General features: G+C 40.7%; 1 protein-coding gene across 1 annotated transcript in view; it reads right to left on the minus strand.

Annotated features, from left to right (window-relative positions):
• Positions 1–14,874, minus strand: part of LOC120889554 (uncharacterized) — a 28,252-nt gene extending 13,378 nt beyond the window's left edge. The window contains exons 1-2 of the mRNA XM_078044864.1: positions 14,674–14,874; positions 8,240–8,383 (exon numbers count right to left, since the gene is read on the minus strand). Coding sequence (XP_077900990.1) covers positions 8,240–8,383; positions 14,674–14,874 — 345 coding nt within the window. The remainder of the gene's footprint in view (positions 1–8,239; positions 8,384–14,673) is intronic.
• Between the last annotated feature and the right edge of the window lie 1,562 nt (positions 14,875–16,436).

Raw genomic sequence — 16,436 nt, forward strand, 5'->3', positions numbered from 1 at the left:
CCCAGACCTAGGAAAACAGGATGATTTAGACCGGAGCCCATCCACCATAAACTCTGTAAAACCAGTTTCAATTAGGAACTGTCCGACTGTCAGCCAGGTCAATATGAGCGCAAGTTGCTTATAGGTGATAAGAGGCGATTCTTGAGCAGGACCTTCTAACAATCTCCCTCTTACCCCAATAAAAGCTGGGACACAAAGAAGCAAGTTGGTTGCTTCTCTCCTCTCTGAGAGGATCACTCTCTCCCATGAGGTTGCTTTCCCTTCTTCTTATTTCTCTTCTAATCAGCTTTGCTATAGTTTTACTTAATCCCATGCCGGTGCTTGAAATCTTCTTTTGCCAAGACACAAGAGATGAGAACGCACCCGCAAAAGATCTCTGCAACTTGCTTTCCCTCTGAGACTAGTGGCTCACAGGCAGAGAGTCAGGTGGGCAGCAGAGTGTGTGAGACTTGCTGTGCCCTCTCCATCCAGAGCAGTTTTCAACCTCCAACCCCCCAAAGAGAATTCTTAGAAGGTCTCTGAGACCCAGACACCCAGCAGAGACAGGCATCTTTCTGGCCCTCAAGGTGTGTTTACCTAATCTCTCCAGAGGAGGTACCACCCACAAAGTTCCAAAGTTTCAATTAGACACCAGCCTCCAGAACTTCCCGTGAACAACCCTGAATCAGCTCTGCCCTGGAGGTGCATTGACACAGGCCATTGCCCCCAAAATCCATTCCTTCCTACCTTGCCCAGGTGAGCAGGGAGCTGAGAGCTGCTAAAACCAGTTTCAGTCCCAGGCCACACCGGCCAGTGGCTTGGTGAGCAACACAAATAGGAGGAAAGGTTCAATAGCCCCCAGTCCTTGCTCTCTCTAAGGGGTGCACCGAGGAGAAGTGGAAAGAAGGCCAGTCTGGCTGAGGAGGTGAATGTCCAACCGTGTCCACAGTTTCAACCACCTCAGTGGAGACTAGTCTTCCATTTCTCATTAATAATTTGTTTGTCCCTGTATTTGATGATGGCTTCAGTATATACCTATGTCACCATTTGTTTCTTTTCTAAAATCAGTTTTTCCTTTATTATAATCTTTTTTTTTGCTTTGTTTTGCTTTTTAAGGGGTAGTGACTTTGTTTTTGTTTTGCTTTGCTTATTTGGTGTTTTTACTCCTTTCCTCCTTTCTTCTCCCTCTACTGTCAAATTCTCTTATTCTTTCTTTCTTTTTTTATTTTGTTTCCTTTTAATCCTCTTCTTCCTTCTTTGTGGCCTTCATGTGCCACCTCTCCTCTGCTTTCTCTATCTTCACCTTTTGACTATTTTCATCCTTCTTTTGCCTTCCTACCCCACTTCCTTATCCCTTCATGATCTATATTTTTAACATCTTTTAAAACTATTCAGCTTAGCCCTTTCGGGAATGGAAGAGGGTGAACCCACAAGATCGCAGCGGTTCTCTGAGAGCGAATTAAAACAGCAGTTTTCCTCTGGCAAACCCAGCCTATGATGCTCATATCTAAACGGCTGGGCTGAGCTCTGGGATAAACGATCTGGCCATGTGGGCGCGGGGTGGGCCGTGGGACTGATTAGGGCCAGACCGAACGTGGTCGCCACTGAGCCTAGAAGGGGCTGGAGGGTGTGGAGGATAGGCTGACGCATCCTGTACACCTCCCGCTAGCACAGGACTGAGGCCCTTGGAAAGAGGGGTGCAACAGAGTGAGCCAAGCAAGGAGTGGGTGGAACTCTGCCTACAGACTCCACCAAAAACATTTGACAGGTTTGGGTCAGAACTCAGAACAAATTGCGTGATATCTGAAACCCCAGAGAGAAAGGAGTCTAATTCAAAAAAACTTCAGCAAGAAAAAAACAAAACAAACAAAAATGGATTGCATCTGCCGCTCAATATTAATGGATATTTTGTGTCTCCCCACACTTTTGTGTTTTGTCAGTTATATACAATTTTAGAAATTTTGTCAATTAAATGGATCCCCGCTCACTACCTCTTGTCTTCTCCCCCATCTCTATTCCTTCTCTCTTTTGCCCGTCACACCTCATTTTTACTTCTGTATCTCTTCCCTCCCTCCTTTTCTTTCTTTTTTCCCTTTCCTTTTCTTGTGGGTCTATTGAATATTTCTTTAATCCCTTCTTCTAATTCGATTTAGCATGATACTATTAAACTCAATCTTCTCAGCCTATCCTAAATCAATCATCACCCACGTTTATCCTTGATCAACAGAGTTGTAGACATCAGTAGTAATAACTCATACAGCACATGTTGATATATGATTTTCTCTTACTTTCCCATCATTAGTAGAGGTTTCTCTCTTCTGTCCGAGTGGTACTGGTGGTTGAAGTTAACATTTTGATTATGCGGATCGGATGTGTTGAAGCTAATATATTTCCCCAGCCCGTAGTTTATCATTGAGAGGTAACCAGCCACTAGAGAACTCTCACATAGAAGAGGAAGAGGAATCCATATCAACAGTGTGCAAAAAAACAGAAAACATGAGAAAACAGACCAACAAGGTGCCTCTGAAAAGCTATCACTCCACCCCAAATAACTGAATCCAAAACATTAATTTGGATGAAGTCTTAGACAAAATTTAAAAAGTTGATGGTTAAAATGATCAACGAGCTAAAAGCAAATCTAAGGAATGAATTATGAGAGAAAATACAGGGAGTAAAAGAGCATTTCAAGGGAGAGATTCTAAAAAGAAACAAACAAAAATCTTGAAAGCATAATAAGTCCAATAAAAAAAATCCAGTTGAAAGTGTTACCATTAGATTGGATTATGTGGAAGACAGACCTTCAGGCTTCAAAGCCAAGGTATAGGCATAGGGTTTTGAAAATGAAGTCAATGATAAAGAAAATACAAGAACATGAAAACATGATCAACATATCCAAGAGGTCTAAGACCATGTTAAGAGATCAAAATTAAGAATTATTGGAATCAAAGGGGAATCTGAGATATAAGCTAAGGGCATGGAAAACCTTTTCAGTGAAATCATATCAGAAAGTCTTCCAATCCTTAGAAATAAGTAATCATTGAGATACAGGAGGCACCTAGAAGCCAAATGCCCAGAATAGCTAGCAAAATTATGAAAAAAGAGACAAAGCCCTTTCAAAAATCAATGTCATTCTAGGGTAACTGTGGGTGTACCCAGAACTGACCCCTATGGAGATGGAGTAACATCAGAGCTTAACACAGGGAGGGAAGAAATAGACTTCAATAAAATATTTCAGTCAGTAATTTAAAAAATCAAGCAAACAGCAATAACAAACTCTGGGGTACAAAACTGGTACCAAGACTTCCCACAAGACTTTAATTACCATGACAATTTTCAACAAAGAATTATGAGGCAGACAAAGAAACAGGAAGATTTGACTCCTATATCATAAAAAAAATGTAGGTAGCAGGAACTGCCTGTGAGTGTGACCAATGTAAAATTTAATTAATAGATGACTTCAAAGTGGTCATCAAGATGCTCAAGAACGAAAATAAGTCATGATCAAAGAAATAAAGGCAGATCTGAAAAAAACTATTGCAACAAAGAGAAGATACCAGTAAAGATATAAACTATTAAAAGCAAATGGGAATCATGTAGCTAAAACTTACAATAATTTAAGTGAAAAGTTTATTATTAGAGCAGCCAGCATGACTCATTAGAGTTGAATTGGCAGAAAAAAGAGTGACCTTGAAAACAGATGGATAGAAACCATGTGGTCTGAAAAGCATAGATTATGAAAAATGGAGAGAATAAAGAACGAATAAAAATGAACAGAACCTCGGAGAAGTGTGATATCATTAAGCACAGCAATATACGCATATGTGGAGCATCCGAGAAATAGGAGAAAGAAAAAGGGGCAGAAAGTACATTTAAATAAATAATACCTGAAAATGTCCCCAATTTATGGAAAATCATTAATCCAAACCCCTAGGAATCTTGACAAACTCAAGCAGGAAATACTCAAAGATCTCCACAAGTAGACATGTTATAGTCAAAGGCTGAAAGCCAACAAGGAGAAATTCTTACAAGCAATGAGAAACAATGACCAGATACAAGGGAAGGCTAATAAGATTAACTGCTGACTTCTCATCAAAAATATTTGAATCAAGAAGGCAGTGGGATAACATATTTAAAGTGCTCAAGGAAGAAAAAAAAAATGCCAACCGAGAGTCCTATTTCCAGCAAAGCTGTCTTCCAAAAATTAAGGCAGAGTTAAGACATTTCCAAAATCTGAAAGAATTTGTTGCCACCATTCTTGCTTTGAAAGAAATATTAAAGGAAATTGTTCCGACCAAAAGTCAGTGACCAGAGATGGGAACTTGAATTTAGGTGGAAAACAAAAAGAATTTTAAAAAGTAGACTGACTATACATTGATGAAAGACAGTGTAAATGCATATTTATTCTCCTTCTTCTACAAACTTATTTAAAAAACAATTGTATGAAACAGTTTGTACGTATTATATTGTTGGACCTATAACATGTGGAGATCAATATATATGTCAATAACAGTGAAAAGTAGTGGGAAAAATTTATTTCAAGTTAAGGAAATGATTCCAAATCCTACATTGAACAAGTAGAGAGAGAACCAGAATTAAAAATTAAGAAATAAATGGGAAATAACAACTGTAAGTATGCGCACGCTCCCTTTTCTTCTCTTTACTTCTTTAAAAGACTTTTACTTCCTGGAGCAACACCTAAGGGTATTGCTAAAAATATGGGCAAAAGTCATGAAAAAATGTTACATGAGAAGATGTTCACTTAATGGAAAATAAATCAGTGAAGGAGGCAGAGAGGAACAAAGACAGAAAACACGGAGGATAAAATAGAATGTGGGTGTACATCTAAGAACCTCAGCATAACATTAAATGGGAAGAGGTGAAAGAATCTACTCCGATCCAAGGCAGAGACTGTCAGACTGGACAAAGGAAAAGAAATCAGATTAGATGCTGTTTATAGGAATCAATTTAAGTTTGAAGATACAAGTAGAATGAAAGTACAGTCATGTGCCCCATACCAACACTTGGATCAATGATGAACCACACATATACAAAAGTGGTCCCATAAGATTGTGATGGAGTCAGCGCGTTCCCACTGCCCGGTGTCATTGTAGCAGGTGTAAGGCAGCACTTACTTGTTTTTGATGTAAACAACCCTATTGAATTTATAGTTCGTATGACCCACACAATGATGTACAGCGCATATTATTTGATAATGATAGTAACTGACGCTTACTGGGTTCTGTGCTTACTGTACTATAACTTTAATCATTATACTTTCTGCTTACATAAAAAAAATAACTATAAAGCAGTTTCAGGCGGGCCCTCCTGGAGGTATTCCCAAAGAAGGCGTTGGTATCATAAGGATGACTGCCCCCTCTGGGTTATTGTCCCTGGGATAAGATTCCAAGGTAGAAGAAAATGATGTTGACCCATGACCCCCAAAGCTGTGTTGAGCATAGGATCCTGCGTGTGCTTGTACCTTAGTTTTAAATAAAAATGTCTGAATTAAATAAAAAAGTTTTTAAACAACAAAAGCTTATCGAATAAGGATATGAAGAGAATATTTTTTGTACAGTTGTACAATGTTTTTGTGTTTTCAGCTAAGTGTGTGGTTGCTAGTTAAATAAAAGTTTTTGATTAAGGCAAAGGTTACAACAAGTGAAGGTTAAGGTTTCATTGTTGAAGGAAGAAAAATTATTGTCATAAACTCGGGGTAGCTTAAGTGTGCAGCGTTTGGGAAGTCTAGAGCAGTCCGTGGTCGTGTTTGAAGTCCTCACTGATCACCCAGAGCCACTTTCTTTCCTGTGAACTCCAGTCATGGTAAGCACTTTGCAGGTGTATCTCGTTGTACCTTCAATGCCATGTTCTTACGTAACTTTTCTGTGTTTAAATATGTTTAGGTAGAGACTGGATATCATGCAGAGAACAAGCATGAGAATTCCTGAGTGGCTCAGTTAATATCACACAATGTAGACCTTGAAACCAAAGAAGGGCATTTTATAACTGTGAAAGGGTCAACCTGTTAAAAACATGACAATACTAAGCATTTATGCTGTGATCCTAATCACTGGGACTGGTGAGAGTGGGGAGGGGAGTTCTAAGAGAGAGGGGGACTGTCCCTTTTTGGATGTGTTGTAACCACCTCCAGTTTAAATTCTAATGCTATTCTCTAGACCTGAGTTTGCTGAAGGCATCTCTCCTTTCAAACACTATTTTTTTCTTATCCCTGTCCTGAACTAAACACTTCTTCAAACTTCCCCAATACTTTTTCTCCCTTCCCACTGCTTTGACTCTGAGGTCAGAGTATTCCTTGGTTACACATCACCCTTTGGGTAGCTTGAAATGATTGATTCTATGGAAACTCTCACATCTGTCTCCTTATTGATCACATTTACTCTCTTTTCCCATACCCACTCCCACACAAAGATGCACTGGAGTGCATCCTTATAAAAATGGAATGAGTTTTTTTTCCCCATTATATCACTTGGAAAAGTTTATTTTAGGGCTGGGGATGTGGCTCAAGCAGTAGTGCTCTTGCCTGGCATGCGTGTGACCCAGATTTGATCCTCAGCACCACATACAAACAAAGATGTTGTGTCCGCCGAAAACTAAAAAATAAATATTAAAAAATTCTCTCTCTCTCTCTCTCTCTAAAAAAAGTTTATTTTACCCCAAAAGTTGGCCCAGGAGCAAAAATCTCTCTTGTTTGTGCCAAGCAACATTTTGATCTTTGGAGCTGCTCCAAACATTCTGACATACCTTATTTGTTGTAGGATTGCTCTGAATTACACTGCATGATCCAGAAAAGAGGAACTGGAGATAGAAACAAGCATTTATAAGTACCCATGACTTAATGACGATCCCCATAAGAAGTTCTTTTGCTAATGCAAATGGCATTCCTGTTATCTATAAAATATCAACGACCTTTCTGAGAAAAAGTGGCTTTAACAGGAAAAAATCCAGGAGTGCATAACTACTGAGCCACATTCCCAGCCCGTTTATTTTATTTTTTTTTTAATTTTGAGACAAGGTCTTACTAGGTTGTTCGAGGTCTTGCTAGGTGGCTCAGGGTCTTGCTATAAGTTGCTGAGACTGATTTTGAACTTGCAATCCTCCTGCCTCAGCCTTCTGAGCTGCTGGGATTATAGGTGTGTGCTACTGTGCCCAGTCAGACAATAATTATTTGTTGCTAATTTCTGCTATAAGCCCCTTTTCCAGGTAGTGGGGCTTAGGATCCTTTCTAGAAGAATTTCAGTAAGTGATGCATTGTATTGTTTCAGCTTAAATAAGTTCTCTTTATTATATTCCCTTCCAGAAGGTTGTCAGTGTTGGTAAAAGCCTTCCTTTTGAGAACTGTAGCTATGGGGAAGCCTCTGAGAAACAGTGTTTCTCAGTACAGCCGTGATTCCCAGGCCCCTTTCTGAGTGAATCGACTGTGCTGCACATCTCAGAGGTCTTTTCACCAAGAAGAGGGATTGGGTGACACTCAAGTCTTGTCCCCCTTAGAGCCCTGGCTTTGGTTGAGGAGTGGGTGAGGATTTATTGAAATCCTTTCTCCTGTATGGAGAAATCTGATTTAAGGCTAATTTTCTATTTCTGTTCAGTTGGAAACTCATTACAATAGGAATGTCAGCTGTGTTTCTGGGGCTTAGTGCTTCTGCATAAAATGACCTTGGAGTGATAAATTGATTGTGAATCCAATGCACTTGTGAACTAACAGTCGCTTGTTGGAAGTCATGGCTTCCGGTTTCCTTGACAATAAAGACAGGTAAGGGACATGTCTCGGGTGGATAACTTGACAACTACACCCATAGAAATAATGATATCCTTAACATGTCCACTTTAGGAACCTCTGTTTAATGTCTCCCAATTCCTCTAAGGCCCCCAGCTTTCTTCTTTTCCCTTTCCTTATATAGTTTCCCTAAAAAATTGTTTCTCTACTACCCCAGACATTAAGCTCAGGACTTTGGATTGTCACTCTGCAAAAGAAAAGCTTATAGTTATCCAAAGAGCCACTCTTTATCATTAATCTCCAGGATTACTTGCTCTGTATCTTTACTGAATGTACATCCCGCCCTTTCAAGGAATTTATCAAAACGTGCATCAAATATAAAAAAGACCTTTCCAAGTCAGTGTACAAACGAAAATGAACAATTTAATTCAGAGATTGGGTTTTTAGTGTATTGCTTGACCTCTGAGGAATTTACTTGATTCAGTAGAAAAAAATAAATAGAAATCAATAATACCATGGTTTACTCACAAATACTCCTGATGCGAATGAATAAATTGTTAACATAAGCATAGAGACAGGACCAGTACTGTGTTCCTGTTCTTCTAAAAAAAACAAAGAGATCCAGAGAATTCCCAGCGCCGAGTGAATGAACCCAATAATTATTTGTGAAGCCTGTGGAAAGAGAGAGCTAAAATGATTATCCAACCCTAATCTATCACAGGTGATTACAGCTTGGGTGACTGAGAAGTTTATTCAATTGCACCCTGGTGTTTCTGAAGCAGTGGATAGGGAGATGGCAGCCATTGTTGGGAGGTGGGGCCCTCTCATTTATTTGGACAGGAAGTATTTGCTTTTTTTCCATAACAGCCTGCAAGGATGATTCAGATCTAGTTTTCTGGTTGGTTCTAGTTAAATAAAAAGTGGAAGCCTCTTTGTCTGTTTTTTCAGGAGGACACATAATTAAAGGGAGAGATGTTACCCTGAGGGTCTCCAAGGCTCTTTCTCGATACCTCTTTCCCTCTATGGTTGGTTCTCTGAAGCTACCTCTAGCCCGAAGATATACCAACATCCCCAAATAGGAACATTTGACCTTGTCTCTTCCTCCCTTCTCTGGGACTTGAACTTTTTTTTCTTTTTTTTTTTTTTTTTTTTGCTGTATCCGTGTTTACACCCAGTGTTGAGCTGTGTCACCTGTCTGGACCACAGTTTTAGGCCTTATTGAAAAATGCTCCAAGGATCTCTAGTGATCCGTGATTTTATACAGCTCTCATGAGAAGGGTTTTCCAGGGACTGTGCTTAGAGCTGGGCCTTGTTCTTCAGTTGAAGTCGAGTTGCATGTAACATACCTCCAGCAACCGCTGAAGGAGTGGGAATTTTATGCTATTTTTTTTTTCTATTTTAGATCTATTTGGATAATTTTAAGTGGATTTCAGTGATTTAAATCTGTTTACCTCTGACTTCAAATTCAAAGGGGCATATAGGTTTCTGTTTTGGTGTTGAGATTATGGGAAAGGATATTAGAATTAGGGTTCTGCAGAGAACCCTGTTAGTTCCAGCCCCTACAGGAGATGGATACAGTAATTTCATTCTCCAAAGGCCATTCCGTCATTGCATTAAACCAGATGTGTCAGCATGGTGGGGAACCTGGTGAGACCAGTGAATTCCATGAGCACAGGAATCACTGCTGCCTGTGACTTGGCGTGAAGTGATCGGAAACAATGCCATGTGGAATACGGTGGAAATGGAATCTCACTGCTGGGAACTTCGACAGAAATTCCTGGAAGGAGAGTCCACACCCAGTGTTAAGTGACCATTCTAATACAAACACATCACTGCCCCATCCATGATGGAAATGGTTCCCTGGGATCAACCTCCCACCAAGATGGCTGGCTCATCTCCCTGAGGGAATGGGGCTATATCTGGAACTCAGCATGGCTCTCGGCTACTGGCACATGTGAAACTCAGTAGTGACTGGAGCCAGGTCAGCCTTGGTTAGTATAAGACCATATTGCTCAACTCTCACACAACCTCAATTCCTCATGCCCCCCCCCTTTTAATAAGTCCATTGTGCAGTAAAAGAGGGTGATATCCACAGAATCAGTCATACTGTCCATTCAATTATTAAAATCCTCCTGTCCTCAGGTTGCCCTTCGGTGGGTATTAACATAAGATACAAATATCTTCTCTTTACCCTGGTATTTCTGAAGCTGTGTTGAAAGAATTATGAGTCAGGGAGGAACCAAAGTGGTTAGAGAAATGGCAGCCACTGTTGGAGTTGAGATGTATTCATACACCTCTTCTCCAGACTGCCTTGTGACCAGTTTTCCAATCATGTCCTGTCCAAGTCCCAGAAGGTCCAGCCAAACCATTGATTTCTCCTTCTAAGCCAAATAAACAACCACAGGCCTTGCTTGAAATTCTGCCCACTGGTAAGATTTTCGTTCATCTCTGCCCTTCCGGGATGTCCCAGAAAAGGGCTGCAGTGCTGTAGCTGTCCACTATAGGGTAGTGCCTTGATATCAAGCAGAACCTTCTGTAAATCAGGCCTGAACTGTTTCTTCCTCTGACAGTTGATCAAAGGGAATTCCCTCTGATGCTGTAAATACAGGCTGGGAGAGAGAACACGGTTTAGTAGGAGCGAGAACCACGGGCATTTGGGCAGCTGTTTCGTGTAACTTGCTTGCTCAGGTCTGACCATGAATATGCCACGTCCACTTGATGATAGAGTACTTCTGGGCATGTCCAACTCTAGAGCTCGGTGAGCCAGCTGAATGCCAAGTCCATGGTGGATTCACATGGTAACGTTGGGGCCTATGTTTAAATATTCAGTCTGTACCAATGCCCATTAACAGGCTGAGAATTGTTTCTCAAAAAAAGGAAGTAGTTAACCACAGAAGATGGGCAGACTTTGCTCCATAATCCTATAATTAACCTATAGAAGTCTGCCAGAGGCTTCCAAGAGTATCCCTAGCTGTTATCAGCATTTCAAACCTTACTGAAGCTGCTGGATCAAACTGCCTGAGGGCAGAGTGGCTTTCCCAGCAGTCTAGATTTACTGCAGAATCTTCTCATGTTCTTTTTTTAAAAAAATAAATCAGTGTATTATATATTATATTAGGGTACCTTTTGATGTAATCATACAAGCAGGGCTCTGTCCTTCCCTTTTCTTACCCCCTTCCTCCCTCCTGCTGTTCACCCTCCTCTACTCTGTTGTTTTTCTTTTTTATTTACAGTTTTTTAATTAGTGCTTTATAGATATACATAAAAATGAAATTCACTGTGGTTTCTGACCCCACTCAAAACTAGAAGCTTGTTGGGTTACTTTGTAAATGGCCTGGAACAACATGCCCAAGTGAGGAACATGTTGACTCTAAAATTCAAAGAGGTCCCCTGGATGTGATGCCTCTTTTTTTGATTGTGAGAGAGGCCAGATGCAACTCATCCTTTATCTTAGAAGGGTTAGATTGACCTGCTGCATACTCCTGGACCCCTAGAAATCTGAAGTAGAAGGCCCTTGAAGTTTTGATTGAACTTATTTCCTGTGCCCTGGCACATAAAATGCCTTATAGTAAGTTTTGAATAGTTGCTACTTCTTACTCACTAGGCCCAGTCAGTATCAAAGAAATGGACCAGTGTGATATCTTGTGGGAGAGAAAGTGATCAAGATCTCTGCAAACTAAATTATGACATCATAGGGCTGGGGAGATGATCTACCCATGACATGACACATGAAGGCAAGATCTTTCCAGATGAAAGCAAACTACTTCTGGTGTTCTTAACTAGTGTTGATGAATAAATGTTAACTGCCCCCTAATTAGTAGCTACAAATTAGGTACAAGCGACATCTTCATTTCCTCAAGCAATTAAACCCTTACTAGTTCAGCAGCTGCGGTGAGAATCACCACTTGATGAAGCCTAGAAGAATAATCCACTATTATTCACCATGACCCATATGTCTTCTACATAGGCCAGGCAGGCCAGCTGAATGTGATGGGAATCACTTTCCCTGAAGCTTTCAAGTCCTTGATGGTGGCATGGGCTGATCTGCAGGAATGCAGCATTGCTTTTGGTTTAGTTATTCTGTATGAAGTCACTTCTAGTAGCTTCTGCGTGGCTTTTCCCACCATCATTGCCCTTACTGCACAGGTCAGGAAAAGAGTGTGGGATTAGACCAGCTGCTCAGGAGACCTATCCTAAAGAAGCATTCTGGAATTGAGTAAATCATCATAGGATGGGCTTTGGGAACCATAGGGCCCAGTGCAAGATAGGAGTGAGCTGAAACTTCGCTGACCACTGAACCCCTGCTCTTACTGGTGGACCACAATGTGATGTTCTGGGTCTCCTAAACTTGGTTCAGAGTCAGTCTCCAGTGTTTTCTGAAAAGTATAATTATTTCCTTTTTCCTAATGCATGGTAATTTTGGGGAAATTGTGGGGAAGACTTAGAGAAAGATTGATGGTGTCTACATTTTTGGCAGTATATGAGAGTCCCTCCTCAAAGGGACTCAGTCTCCCTTCATTTAAAGTTTTCTAGATCTTAAATAGTTGATCCTGGGAATTGCATGAGAAGCCCTAGTTCTGTTTGTATGATTCATGTTAGACTACTTGACCTAGGACTTTTCTGCTTATCCAGATCAAATAAGAACTTAGAAACATTTCTATATTTCAATTCTAGAACTACTATGATTAATTATCGAACATCATAGACCTTTGCATGTTAGACTATCCCGAATACTGTGCTGACTCCTTTTCTGCTTTGCCCAATCTGCAGTTGAGTGTGACAGCTGACTCCTGTCATCTCCTTGCCACCCCAGGAATCCAATTACTCCCATTTAGGTTTCTCAATTATGTGTCCACAGTTCCCCATATAAAATGTGCCCTATTAAAAGCAGGGATCATAGAGCTCTTAAAGAATTCTGGGGCTCCTCCTGCCACCATTTACTTCTTACAGTTGTGCCAACAGGTATTTCTTTGGGATCCTTCAAGGACAGGTGACTAGGTCTTAAATTAAAAATCCACTCCAACATTTAAATCTCCCTAAGCCTTTCAACTCTTCTCTATAGTTAACTAAGGCAGGTATTGCATTTCTAGCTCATTGATCATTTTGGTCCATGTTTTAGCCAACCAACCAAAACCAACCAAACAAAAAACCCGTGAGAGCCCTTTCTAACTCCTTAGCTACCATATTAAATGCATATGCCTGGTGGGCCCAGAGCAATAAATTCATCCTGACTCAAATTTATTCTTTCAACTATCATCCTACACCCTCAATATCCAAACATACCCCACAATATCCCCTAAACTTCCGTTTAAACTAGAAAATCCAATTCAAGTAGTTTTTTCCTAGTATACTGCCTCATGGGTTGCATTATGTATCTCTCTTTCAGAGGCCTGCTGGGACTTCTGGGTGGTATAAAAGCAAAGGATGATAGGATTTGCATGAGGAGAATCTGTATTTTCCTGCAAGACAACTGCTTCAGCACGGCCCTGACAGTGTCCTCAAGCAACGCAGGGCCAGGCCTTAGAGAGAGTGGAAAGACTGCTTCTCCCGGAAAAGAAAGCTCATTAGAATTTAGGGACTCAATGTCCCCAGATTCAAAGTCTTCTCACATATCCCTCTTGCAAGTCTCATTGATTAGGCAAGAATGGGTCTTGTGGCATACGTATGGATAATCAATGCCCTCACTTTAACAGAGGATACCCTCTGAGGCTGAGAATTCAATTTGCATTGTAAGTCATTCTCTTTCTGGATGAGATTCTGAGTTTGTGTTTCAGCAGTCTCAGTCCTGGGTCTATAGGAGTTCTGGGTCTTTCTCAGGTCAGTCTAGAAGTTCTCATATCACGTGTTCAGAAATTGAGCTGGGAATTCAAATCCCCGAGCTCATCCTTTTCTTCTCCTACTTTGTTTGGTGCATTAGAAGAGGCCAGCCAATCTCAGTTCACCCATTAGTTTGATAAAAATGTTAACAAGTATAATGTATGCGATCCCTCAGATCTTTCCTTCTTGCAAATGTTTTGACTAGGAGTGTCTAATGGTGATATTTTGTGGAACTGTATTGACAGATCACACCAACAACTATCAATGCTCTGTTTACTAGTGGAAATAAAGTCAATAACGTTTTACTTTATTTCATTTAATTAACTAATTGATTAGTTATCTTTTTGAGATGGAGGGTGTCTTGCTATGTTGCCCAGGCTGGGCTCAAACTCACCATCCTCCCAGCCTTAGCTTTCATTAGCATTTTAAATTCTAATCAATAGTCAATTCCAGAAACTCCAGAACCAGGTCATGAAACTCATGATGAAAATTCTTTTCCTTCTAGAACTGCTCTTGGTACCAGAATTCATTTTATTCAGTGTTCTTGAGAGAAACAGAGCCAAAAGGAGGAATATGTATATATGTCATGTGTGTGTGTGTGTGTATGTGTGTGTGTGTGTATGTATGTATGTATGTATGACTTATTCTAAGGAATTTACTCTTATTATTACAATGACTGGAAAACCTAAAATTTGCAGTGTGGGTTGGCAGACTGGAGACCCAAGAGAGAGCCAATGGCCAATTGTGTAATACCGGTTCAAATGCTGGCGTGCTGGAGATCTAGGATAGCCAATGTTCTCCCTCCAGTCAGAAGGTCAGCATGCTGGAGACCCAGGAGAGTTCATGGTGCTGATGAAATGCAAAGTCAGTCTGCGGGAGAATTCCTCTTGCTCAAGAGGGCCAGAGATACGAGCCTTTCCTTCCATTCAAGCTTTCTGATGTTTGGATGATGGAGAGCCATCTGCTTTACTTAAAGTCCACTGAGTTACATGTAACTCTTATCCACAAACACACTACAGGAATGACCAGAATTATGTCTGGCCCCATATTTGGGCACCTCATGTCAGCCAAGTCTTCACGTAAAGCTAACCATGACAGAAAGCCATGAAGTTGTCATAAGCCTCTCTCTTGAAGATGACACCAACCTTGAGGCAACACGAAGGCATGAATTTATTGGTGACTTCTGCCTTGATTCTGATAGACGCGGAATGGCAGTTAGGGATAGGACTGGATGACTTGCCCATAAACATGATATCCAGTTTCAGCTCTGAGGTTTGGGAATTTTCCTGGCGAAAGCTTTCATATTCGTGGCTTCGGTCCAATTCGAATTCAAGTCCCACACACATTGGTGGATACTACAAAAGGGTACACCCGTCCGAGGTCAAGGAGTAGTGAGAGGGAGATCATGCGTGCATTATATGACTGCCTTGAGTTGAATGTAGGGGGAGCATGTGGACAACACTATAACCCAGTGTCTCTAGCTCCTTCTGGCTTGGGGACATCATCTGACTAATGCATTAGTGCTTTGCTTCAAACAGTTTACAAAGGCTGAAAATGAACTTCTCAAATATAAGCAACCTCAGTTGTATTTCTTAGAACCCTGGGTAGATTGGGATAATGTTGAGATATTCAGAAATGGTTTGTGGATCCATAATGTTTCTGATTACCTCTAGTGTGATTGTCCTCACCTCAGAACATTTTTTATCAATTTTCCTTTCTTTTGGGGAGTTCTTTGTAGATACAACCAATGTCTCTTTGTATTAGTAAGAAGTGACACGAATAATTCATTAACCCCAGTAGCACTTATTCCTTACCCCCAGTGCTTTGGTCTCCTTTAGTAATGCAAATCTCCTTGGCATGTTAACTATGGTATTGTATAGAAATTACAGGAGATGAATGAACTCTTTTTCTGTAGAGAAACATAGAGAAAAAGTAATACTGATTATTTTTGAGAAAGTCACTTAACTCTTTTTTTCCCTGTAGAAAAACACAGAGAAAAAGTAACACTAATTATTTTTGAGAAAGTCACTTAAAATGGAAGCCTCTGATTTTTCACTATTTCAAAATCATTTCGAAGAAGTTTTACATCAACCCTCTGGTATTGGTCTGTGCTAGACAGCTAATCACTTCCGGGAAAACCAAGAGCTACCTCTTCCGCCACGGCCCTTAAGTGAGACAGAAGATGCTTTTTGATGTAGTGACCTTTAGTTCATTAGTTCCACCTTTTGTTTTTGGAATTACTGGCTGTCCTAAGTCCACAGGGGTCACTCAGGTGTGAGTTTCTGATTGCTATGTTATGTCCCCCCTATTTGGCCACAGCTGATGGCCGAGGGTTGGATATCCAATTTTAATTGTGCCAATAGATATTTCCCTTCCCAGGAAACTGAGCAAACTGCATTTAGCATCAAGACAATAGAGTCTTAGTATATTTGGGGCTTGTTTCTTGAACAAGAAATAGTAGCACTGCCACAGTCTGCTGTGTGGAAAGAAGAGGGGAGAGGCACTCACTGTAAAGAGATGGAGGGAAAGAACTTCCCTAAAAATTCAGATGACTTTCATTTCCCAGATTCCAATCGCTTTTTGAGGACTTCGAGACATACCTGCATCTTTAAAATAAATTCCCCGCCCCCTTGCCTTTCTCAATCAGAAGATATTCCTCAAGTGAGAAGTGTGGTAGTGTTCAGAACAAAAGCTGAAACTCCAGGCTGGGCACAAGAGGTCGTGTTTTGCATCTTAAGTTCATAAAGATGCCAGAGGTCATGTCTACTGATGGCTCAGAGATGTGGCTGTGATCAATTACTGTCCCCAGTTACTCTTTCTCCTTTCCTGAGTGGAGGATTCTGTACCTTCACCGATTGCCTTGTGACTTGCCGTGTTCCCCTTTCCACTTCTTGGGAGAACTGGAACT

The sequence above is a fragment of the Ictidomys tridecemlineatus genome, chromosome 4 (genome assembly GCF_052094955.1).
Source record: "Ictidomys tridecemlineatus isolate mIctTri1 chromosome 4, mIctTri1.hap1, whole genome shotgun sequence".
Taxonomy (NCBI): Eukaryota; Metazoa; Chordata; class Mammalia; order Rodentia; family Sciuridae; genus Ictidomys; species Ictidomys tridecemlineatus.